The following is an 11101-nucleotide window of genomic DNA, read 5'->3' as shown; positions in this document are numbered from 1 at the left end:
TCTGCACCTCACAATCAATAAGAGTGAAATGGAATGAGAAAAAGAGTGGGTGTGGCTTTCGTCTTTCTTTGCGATTTGATTGGATGTATAAAAACAGCTGTTGCATTTTTAAATGGAACTGGCAGCAGACTGATAGTTGATGGGGAGGAGTTAACGGATGCTCCGCCAAAGCGTCTAACATACATCATTTAAGATGGATAGTAAGATTTTAGCAGATTTTAGCTAATTATTAGGGCACACAGATTGTATAAAGAGAATGACTCACATTGATAAACTGTTTATAATAAATGCTGCAATATTTCATAAAATAGGCATCGTCATTGTTAATTTTACTGGAACTTTAAACAGATCAGACAACATAGCATAAATGCAAAGTAACACAGCTCCTGTATATGCTCCCAGTTGGCCAAATAATGAAAAAGAACCAAATTGCTTACCACAGCTATCCAGATGACACTCGCATACTTGGACTTCTCACCAATGACTACAGACCTATTGACTCTCTTTGCCGGTGCATTGAGCTGGATGTGTCAAAACTTCCTTCAGTTAACTAAAGAAAAAACTCAAGACATTGTATTTGATAACAAGGAGGAAACTAACAAGGTAAACACATACCTTGATTTAAAAGATCTTGAGACTTGACGTAAAGAAAATCTGGGTGTCATTTTAGAGTCAATGCAATAAGCAAATCAGTGTACTGCTATCTCAGAAATATATCCAGAATCAGATGTTCTGTCAAGCCAAGAGAGACTAGAGAAACTAGTTCATGCTTTCATCACCAGCAGGGTGGATTACTGTAATGGACTCCTTACAGCTCTTCCAAAAAAGACCATCAGACAGCTGCAGCTCATACAGAACGCCGCTGCCAGGACTCTGACCAAAACCAACACATCTGAGCATATCATTCCAATCCTCAAGTGGATTTTAAAGCATTATTAATTGTCTACAAATCACTCAATGGCCTAGGACCCATAACAGACTTCTCGGATAAGAATCAAGTCAGTGTAGATGACAAGGGTTCGCTCAAAACAAGGCGAGTCAGCGTTTGGCTATTACGCCAGCTGTAGCTGGAATCTGCTTCCAGAAGACATCAGATGATCACCAACAGCAGACATTTGAATTCCAGATTAAAGACACACGTGTTTAGCCGCGCATTTACAACCTGAGCTCTGTGCTGGATTACATCAACTGCACTAATATTTTCTTCTGATTTTCTGATACATTTTAAATCAATTTTATTTCAGTTTTATATTCTTTTAAATTCTAAAGATTTATTTGTAATTTTAAATGATCTGCTTTTTAAAGATGTCTTACGCATTATGTATTTTATTTTTCCTTTGTCAGTAATTTTACGTAAAGCCCTTTGAATGACGTTGTGTATAAAATGTTATATATAAATAAACTTGCCTTGTCTTACAGTGAAACTTCACCCAAAAATGAAAAACCTGTCAACATTTACTCACCTTCGTGTTGTTCGATATTTGTATAAATTAGAGAAAGATATTCGGAGGAATGCTAATAACCAGACAGTTCTTGGACCCCATTGACTCCCATAGTAGGAAAAATGACTTACTATCATTTTGTTTTGTTCTGTTGAACACAAAAGCGGACATTTTGAAGAATCTAACGGTTCTGGGCACTTTTCACTACCATGATTTTTTCCTACTATGGGAGCCAATGGGAGGCAAAATCTGTCTGGTCATAAACATTCTTCCAAATATCACACTCCGTGTTCATCAGAACAAATAAATTGATACAGATCTGGAACAACTCGAAGGTGAGTAAATGATGACAGAACTTTCTTTTTTTGGCGAAGTATTCCTTTTAAAGACACATCGCGACCATTCCACTTGCCTACAGAGGGGCAAAGTCGACCAAGTGCCGGCCACAAGGTTTCCTTCAACGTTCCTTTCTAAAGAAAAAAACTTAAGTTTGCAGACTTTTTGAAAGTTTCAGATAGAAACACACTAACTGATCAAATCTGCAGACCGGCAAAGACTTTCTGCAACAAGTCAAAACTGAAAATGTGGGCAAAAGTCTTGTAGTGTATTTTAGCCCTAAATATGATGCAGAAGCGAGGGGCGTGATTCGTGATGCCATACCAACTGACCAATGATAGAACAACCCACGAGCAAAACTACCAACCAAATCTAAGCAAAAAGAGCTTCATTAATCCTATCACACATTTTCATGTATTCATTTGGCAGACGCTTTTATCCAAAGAGACTTACAAGTAGGAGACCAAAAACAGTACCGTTAGTTTACATGCCATGCTACTAGCAAGATTAAAGCTGGAATAAGCAAAGGAGAGAATGAACAACACTCTTTTTTTTGATTTACACATGGACTGTCAGACAGTTATTAGTCAGTCAAATAAACGCGAAACATGTATGTTTTGAGCTTTTTTTTGCAAGTTGTGAAGGATCCTGCAGATCGGGTGGAGGCTGGCAGGTCATTCCACCACTGCGGAACCCAGTAAGTAAAGGTTTTTACAAGCGATTTGGTGCCTCGCTGTGATGGAACAACCAGGCGTTGCTCATTTTCAGACCGAAGATGAAAGGAGGGGATGTAGACCTGGAGCGGTGAGTTTGGGCGAATTTGTCGTTTTGAAGGCCGGTGTCAGAGATTTAAACTTGATGCTGGCGGCAACTGGCAGCCGGTGAAGTGAATTCAGGAGGAGTATTATACGGGTTCTTTTAAACTGATTGAAAACTAGACGCGCAGGTGCATTCTGGATCATTTGTAAGGGCTTGACTTCATTGGTTGGAAAGCCGGCCAGTAGAGAACAGCAGTAGTTCAGTCTTGATATGACCAGAGTTTGGACCAGGAGCTGAGAGGCACAAATTAAAAACACAAATTCTTCCTCCTTTTGTGGCTTCTGATGTTAATTTATGTCAGTTCTTCTTTCTTTGCCACGATGAAACAGTAATAACCTCTAGTCTTTGACCTTTCTGTCTCATGCTTAGTCTTGTGATGTGTCTCCAAAGAAGGACAAACCAGGAACAAAGTCACAAGTTCGCTTAGAGTTTTAAATGAATCATTTTTATAGCTTTTTTTTGAATGATTCGCGAAACCCTCATAGACTTTACAGCAACGTACAGTAACTGTAACTCTAAATCAAATAAGTATTAGAAACATTAAACGTAAACGTTTGAGCACGCGTTTTTAGGAATGACTCGTTTTAAACGAACCGTCCGAACGAGTCGATTCTGCAAATGACTCGAACGCTGTTCTCCGAGCATCATGTAATCCCATTCCTCCTCCTCAGGCTCTGACTCTTGGGTGTAGTTTCGGGTTGTGTGGCGATATGGAGGGTGTTGATACGTGGAGAACTTCACTCATGGCTTTCATTGAGTGTCCAAAGAGGACTTTGTGTCTTTCTTTTGAGTGTTCTGTTGTTTCACGTTCTGAAGAAGTTTGAAGACTTTGAACAGAAGAGCTGAAGAACCGAAGGAGTCATGGACGGAGTTTGGGGTGTTATTCTCATTTCTCTGGCTATGTTCGTGGGCTGTTTCGTGCTCGGGATTATTCCACTGATGTTCAATTTATCAGAGGTGAGAGACTTTACAGTGTTTTAGTTTATATTCTATAAGTGTCCGTGTTGCTTTAAGAACTTGATCAGTCAGTTACACTGTAACATTATTACAGGCAATGCATCACTGTATCAAATACAGATTTGATACAATGTATCGAATACCGCATACAGAATGCTACATTGTATCAGTTCGTTGTGTTTATTCTCTGTTTTCATGTTGAATTTTACTTTCTTTTGTTCTCTCGCCATGTGTATTTGACTTCAGACACGTAGCTGTTTTTCATCTCAACGTTTGCTCGTGATATTTCATCTTTTAAAACTGACATTTGTTGTCGCCAACTAAATTAAACTCTAGTCAGTATTTTATGTTTCGTAACGTTACTATTATAGTACTTTGATGGGCAAATGGTTTTAAATTTCGATTCAAGGAATGACGCTTCCATTAAACACCTCTAAAAAGCATTTCTCATCTTATATTGTGTTTCATTTGAAAAACAACACATTTTAAACGAAAGTTCTCTTTCACTCTAATCAGCAAAAGCTGCAGCTGATCACTGTGCTGGGGGCGGGGCTTCTATGTGGCACCGCTCTGTCAATCATCATCCCTGAGGGGTGGAGCTTGTGCAGGAGTCATGGAAGGGTGAGTGAGACTGATCCATCCACTCATCAGGTCATGAATATGTACCATCTCACACTGCATGGAGATACTGTCCTTCATTTATTTAGCAGACAACTAATATCAACCCATAAGATGAGATCTCTTTACTATCTCAATTATTTCTCCTAGACATCATTGAGATTAAATGAAGAGCAAATGGAAACGTTTGTTTAAGTCTCATCTGCGTCTCAGATATTTCTCAGAAATGAGAAGTGTCACAAATGTGTCTGTCAAAGAGATGTCAACAGTGTCACAAACGGAGCCGGGATTTGTACACTCTCATTGAGCAAGTTTATTTATTCACACACACCCTTTCAACAAACTTCAACACATCTGTCATCAGACCGCTCACTGTTTAAATATGAAGATATTTGCTCTGTGACATCTCTATCACTGTGATTATGAGAGACATTAAAGATGTTTTTGGTCATCCTGTAGACTGGTATTGCTCCTCTGTGAGACAGAGTCCAAATATCTCCGAATCCAATTCAACACTTCTTCCGGCGGCCCAGAGAACCCTGCGACCTCACTTCGTCATAGGAGTGTCTCTCGTCATGGGCTTTGTGCTCATGTTTGTGGTGGACCAGATTGCCAACTACTGCTCCTATCACGGTACCGGCTCTTCATTCATACAATCGTGAATCTTTATCTACATCGATCTTCCATACGTGGATGTGTGCAGAACGTAACATGCTATCTATTATCTTAGACTGTATATGATTATAATGCTTAACAAGTGACTAAGTTTTCTTCTGTATACTTCAACTTTATTAAGTAAATGTCAAGGATATTTTGAGGATAACTGTCATATGTTGCAGCTTCTTAACCTCCTCATACTGGTTTCTGCTCTCCTGAGACCATTTCTCTTCTGTTTTATTCCTCAGAATCTCAGGTGCGCATGTCTGGTAGCTTTAGTGTCACCGCCACCCTGGGTTTAGTTATTCACGCTGCCGGTAACAAGCCTTCTCACTTTCTCTCTTATGTTCCTAACACATTGTTTGTTTCCCGTGATTCTCAGATAAACGGATTACATTACACACAATCATGCCAGGAATATTTTCTCAGTAAGGTTATTCAAGTGAATAATGGGGTAATCACAGTCAACAGTGTAAGAAGATGCTATATACAGTTTATCGCAGCATCTCCTGTTTCGAAAGATGAAAAGAGGAAAGATCGAGACATTGAAGTCATTGTGTCTGTCTCGGCTACACTTCTTACCTTTCACTGTTTACTTCAGGTGTCTTAAAAGAACAAATTACTGGAAATCAAGCCATGTGTGGTGAAAGCGACCGTGTTGTTTGTCTTTCTCTCCTTCAGCTGATGGAGTGGCTCTGGGGGCGGCTGCCGGCTCCTCGCAGGTGTCCGTTCAGGTGGTCGTGTTTTTCGCTGTCATTTTGCACAAGGTGAGACTTCTGGGGGTTGTGTGTCCACTGTGTTTTTTCAATTGTTTCCAACAGAAACAGCTGGTGGGTTTTTTCCCACTCAGTGACGGCGCTCAGTGTTTTTCCCAAGCTCAGTGCCGGCGTTCGACCGGGCGTCCAGAGTAAAAAATGCTCAACGTGGGACAGAAGGCTCAGCTCACATGCGCCTGCAGCGGGCGTTTTCAACCTGCTTCGGTGGACACAGCCACATAACACTCACTGTTTCAAACCGTGTGCAATTTCACATTCCATACATGAAATGGAAATTATTTAATTCAGTATTTCATTACTAAGCATCGGAAACGTATAAAATAGAGAGTAGTTAAAAATCCAAATTTGTTATTTAATTAGATATTTTTATCAAAAATATATGTCTTATCATGATTATTATTTCTCTATTTTAAGCATTAAATATTTTACATTATTTCTGATAGTTTATATTCAGAACATTGTAAGATTCTATCTATATGTCCATCTATCTGTCTCTCTTGTCTCAGGCTCCAGCAGCGTTCGGTCTGGTCACCTTCCTCATGCACGCTGGTCTTGAGAGGAAGACCATTCAGAAGCATTTACTGGTGTTCTCTGCTGCAGCGCCTCTGCTGGCCATCAGCACTTACTTCATCTTGAGCTCGGTGAGACTTCTATGACAAGCCCTAACCAACCAACATTGTCTTAAACGTAGTCCAATCGAACCCCTTTGTATAACATTTCTCATCAAACTCCATTTATGATACGCAAAAACAGTGAGTTACGAATATTTTCCTCTTTGCAGAGTAACAGCTCCTCTCAGAACCGCTTGAGTGCCACAGGAATCGGGATGCTGTTCTCCGCTGGAACGTTCTTGTATGTGGCCACAGTTCATGTTTTACCTGAAATCAGCAGCAGAGGGCAGCAGCGCTCCTCTCATCTTCATCACACAGAAGCTGCAGGACACCAGCAGCATGGACTGGGAATAATAGAGAGCCTCACTCTTATACTGGGAACTGCATTACCTGTGCTGCTGGCTCTCGGCCTGCCAGAGGATTGATTCATCCATTATAATTTAACAATTTTTATTGTTTATTTTCACAAGTTTTATATTTGGTGAAGCTGTCAACAAAAATATGAAAGTTTTATGTACATTTGTTTTATTTCCGTTCCAAAAGTAAACAAACAACCAAAAATAGTCTGTGTGATGACATGGTACACGATCGTATCCTTTGGTAATACCATGATACTGAATAATTTATTTATTTACTGTTGTATCCAGAGTGGCAATGTACTTCAAAGAATACCATTGTGTTGTTATTAGGTACTGTAACAACTTTTTAAATAGGTGCATTTCCAAAATATCATGTTATTGTACAGATTTTTTGTCAATGAAGTATTTTAGGTTAGAAATGTTTATGTGCTTTGGACTTCCTGTTAAAGGGGCTGGAAACAGCATGTGTATTTTTGGGCAGTGTGCACATTCAAAGACTTCCCGTTAGACAGCCGAGTTTAACAGTGATGTCAGCAATATTTACATAGGACGCGGAGCACCTGGGTCAAGTGTGTGTTCGGCCTGGCTGTGATGAAAGTTTCTTTTCGATTTCCTCTATCTACCAGAATGTACACATCTGGAACACATCCAGGCTCGTATTGTACTATTATTTATTTTATTGCCGCAAATCTTAAGTGCAATAAAGATTTTCAAATCATCTAGAAAAGTCTGTAGTTGTAAACGATTAATTTGAATCAAGAATGGTCTAGTATTTGTGTTTGGCAACAGCAACAAATGTTTATTTTGAGAATTTTAATGCATGTGGATTCAAATGTAGCAATCACTCATGAATTTGTTATGTGTAAAAATAAATATAAAATCTGCAGTGCGTTTTGTGTGCCTTGTGTTCTGAGATCATCTATGTGACATGTGTGGATAAAAATTATGGTTTGATATGATGACCAATGGATTAGTTAGTCAGATTATATTCATTTTTTTTAGAAGATTGTCTAAAGGTGCCTAAAATTATTTTAATGCAGAAATCTGAAAAGTACTAATACCAGCCATTGTTTCCTGATTCATGCATCACTACACACAACACAAGATTTCATAAAGTGCGCCTAACACAAGGGGTTTCTGCCAATCTCATATTAATCTTGAGTACCATATTAAAGAGTAGTTCTGCATATTTCATATCTTCAAAGAGTATTTAGTTTGATCATATTTATAAAAGATAGATACAGCTTTACGATTGTTTCCGAAAACATACGGCACGTGTAGGGGGGAGGGGTAGGCTGAACCTAAAGCACGTGCGCATGCATTGCCAACGAAAGACAGACATCAGTTTCACTCACTGCATGCGGTTCATGTCTGGCATCTTTTAGCGCTCGGACGGCTCCATATATCAGTTTCAAATGATTTCCAAATCCAGCGTTATATCCACCGTTTATATAACAATCAACACCCAAATGCAGTGAACCAACAAACACCTAAACTTTGCAAACGTATGCTCTCTCTCTCTCCTGCTTACAAGTGAAAGTGACGTCTGCGCATGGTCCTTCCACTCCTCTCATTGCTGCCACGTGGCCGTGCCAACCGTGTTTGTCCGGGAGAATTGCCCAATAAGGGACTAAGAAAAGTTGTTACAAAACAGTTTTATATGTTTGAGAAAAAAAATCTGAAATCTGTACGATCGCTGGGGGACTGTAAAACACAGAAATACTACGTAATACGGCCAACTCGTTTTTGACAAGTTGACCATGTATATTTTGTGAAGACCGCACATTAAACATTGTAAAGAAGTCAGAATGTATGAAACACCATTGCAGGGCCGCTTCAAACAATAAATATTGTTTATTATAAATATGGAAACAATAAATATTTTGAAATCTTAATTTTTTTAAATGTAAGGAAATTGTCATTATTTGGCTCATAAAAATATATTAAATAAATACTTTTAAATTATAAAATGTAAATAAACACATCCTTCAGACACGTTTGGCCTGGACTTGATGTCCTCTAAAAGCTTATTGGTTTTGATAATACTGCTGTAAATATTTCTCAATTCTATAACAAAACAAACTAATTTTATATAACGCACTTCATAGAAACACTAAACCCTGTCAATTGAAGGGATACTTCACCCAAAAATGAAAATTCTGTCATCGTTTACTCACCTTCTAGTTGTTCCAAATGTGTATAAATGTCTTTGTTCTGATGAACACAGAGAAAGATATTTGGAAGAATGCTTATAACCAGACAGATCTTGCCCCACATTGACTCCCATAGTAGGAAAAAATACTTTATAGACTTTTTGTTCTGTTGAACACAAAAGGAGATATTTTGAAGAATGTAGGACAGCAGACAGTTCTGGGGCACTTTTGACTACCATTGTTTTTTTCCTACAACGGAAGTCAATGGGACCACCAAGAAAGTGAGTAATTCATGACAGAATTTTTTAGTGAAGTTCCCCTTTTAAGTGTTTAAAGTAAAGTTGTCAAATGTTTAATACTTATGATATGGTCTGATAAGACAGACAAATACAGAACTTAATTTGTGGCCCCAAAAAAACAAATGGCTTGTTTCGCTTCAATCCAGGCTAATGTAGATCTCTCTTTAAAATTCTTTGATATCTTGTCATCATTGACATTCATACATTATAAGTTTGACTGCAAATAATCTCCAAATATATTTTTGATCTCTGTACAATAAACAATCTTTTTTTGTACTGTACAGTATATGGATATAACCGAGCTAAACGGCAAAGCTTATCTGTGATCATTCTGTAACTCCAGTGAGTTTTTCAGCAATAGAAAATGAGCTCCTGTAGCAAAATTGTAAAAGCAAGGCTGAGAGACGCCGAGGTCATGAGTTCAGTTCTAACAATGTATACTTTAGGAGCATCTCTCAGATATCTAAATGTAACGTACACTCGTATTGTAAAACAGTCATAATAACAACAGCAGAAGCGCCCGGCCGCGGCTCTTATTGTGTTCAGAGTTTCAGGTGTTCCAGGTGAGCGCTCAGCTCTGCTTCTCGTGCCATCTGATCAAAGGTTCGACGTGAGGTCTGTTCTCTCACCCTCTCCCTCAGATAGCAGGAGGCGAGAGCCACCCTGCGCCTCCTCTCCTGGGCCTCCTCCCTCTCCTTCTGCAGCTTCTCTCGGCGCTCCTCTTTATCCGCCACAGTCCTGCATCTCTGCTCCCACTGCGCTTTCTCCTCCTCCAGGATCTTCTCTCTCAGCCTGTGATGGGTGTTCTCCTTCACCTGGTTTTCCTCTCTGGCCCTGTGAGCTCTGTGACGGAGCTTCTCCTGCGTCTGGATGATGGCGTGGTTCGTCCGCAGTTGGGACCGATGCGCATGCGTCTGTCTCCGCTCCATACGAACCCTGTTCTCCCTCCCGGCCCCCTGCTGCGCCCTCCTCATCATCACCTCCTCTCTAGCCCCGCGGTCTCGCACCTCCTGCATCCGCGCCTCCACCAGCAGCGCGTGTTTCGCTCCGGAGCGTCTCAGCTTTTGCTCCAGCTCTTCTCTCTTCAGGTCCTTCTCTGTGCGCTGCTGTTCCTCCAGCTCCTTCATTAGAGAGACGTGCTTGCTTAACTCTCTTTGGTTTTCGATCTTGAGTCTCCTCCTCGCTCTCTTCCCCTGAACTTGTCTTCTCATCACGGCTCGCTGCTCCTTTTCACACGCAATACGCAGCTCCCTTTCTCTGTGCGCCTCCTCGCCACGCTGCTTTTCCTTCATAAGTCTCTCCTGGAATCCTTTGCGTTCTTTCGCCTCCTTGCTCGCCTCCTCTTGTTTTCTCCGGCGTTGAGTTTGCCGCTCCTCGGCGAGCCTCCTCCAGCGCTCCTCTAGCTTAAGCGTCTCCCATTCACGATGCTCCGCAAGCACCATCTCCTCCTCCTCTCGCCTCCTCCTGCGGGCCTCCAGGTCATCCTGCCATTGGCGGATACGCTGTAGAAGTTGTTTTCTCCTTTTTTCCTCCGAGGAGGCTCTCCGCGCCTCCTCCTGCCTCTGCTCGTTCTCGCGATGATGCTCCTCCAGCTCACTCTGTCGTAAACGAGACTCCTCCTGCTCATGTTTGGCCAACATCAATGCAGCAAGCTTACAGTCTTTCTCGGGAACGGTGATGTTCAGTTTACAGTTGATCTCCTGCGAAAGCCTCTTGATCTTTCTCTCGGTCGCAGGAGAACATCTGAGGTCCCGCAGACTGAAACTTGCGGGGAACTTCTGACCACACATGCTTTTATGTTCAGGAAACCCATCAGAAATGGAAAAGGCAGAGTTAGATTGACCAGGGTCAGCCGTGAAGCGGGTCATCCCTGACTCGCTGGGCTGTTTTAATGTTGACCCTTGCGTGCTTTGACCCTCCAGGACAGTTTCCAGGCATGTAAACGGCTTTACAGATGATTTTCTAACTTTATTTCTCTCCTCTTGGATGAGTTTCTCTCTCTCTTCTCGACACATGCGCACGCGTTCTCGTCGTCCTCTCTCATATTCCTCAAATGATTCAGTCACTGCTCCCA

The 11101-nt window shown here is 40.9% G+C and overlaps 1 protein-coding gene across 1 annotated transcript; it reads left to right on the top strand.

Annotated features, from left to right (window-relative positions):
- The first annotated feature begins 3054 nt into the window (after positions 1-3054).
- LOC130431602 (zinc transporter ZIP9) lies at positions 3055-7464 on the top strand. The gene is given in 8 exon segments (XM_056760731.1): positions 3055-3554; positions 4071-4146; positions 4149-4175; positions 4632-4805; positions 5078-5146; positions 5511-5596; positions 6112-6246; positions 6387-7464. Coding segments are annotated over 8 exon segments (918 nt in total). The 5' UTR covers positions 3055-3458; the 3' UTR covers positions 6642-7464.
- The last annotated feature ends 3637 nt before the right edge of the window (positions 7465-11101 follow it).

The sequence above is a fragment of the Triplophysa dalaica genome, chromosome 11 (genome assembly GCF_015846415.1).
Source record: "Triplophysa dalaica isolate WHDGS20190420 chromosome 11, ASM1584641v1, whole genome shotgun sequence".
Lineage (NCBI taxonomy): Eukaryota > Metazoa > Chordata > Actinopteri > Cypriniformes > Nemacheilidae > Triplophysa > Triplophysa dalaica.
The sequence above is the reverse complement of the archived record's forward strand: the minus strand, read 5'-3'. Positions and strand labels throughout refer to the sequence as shown.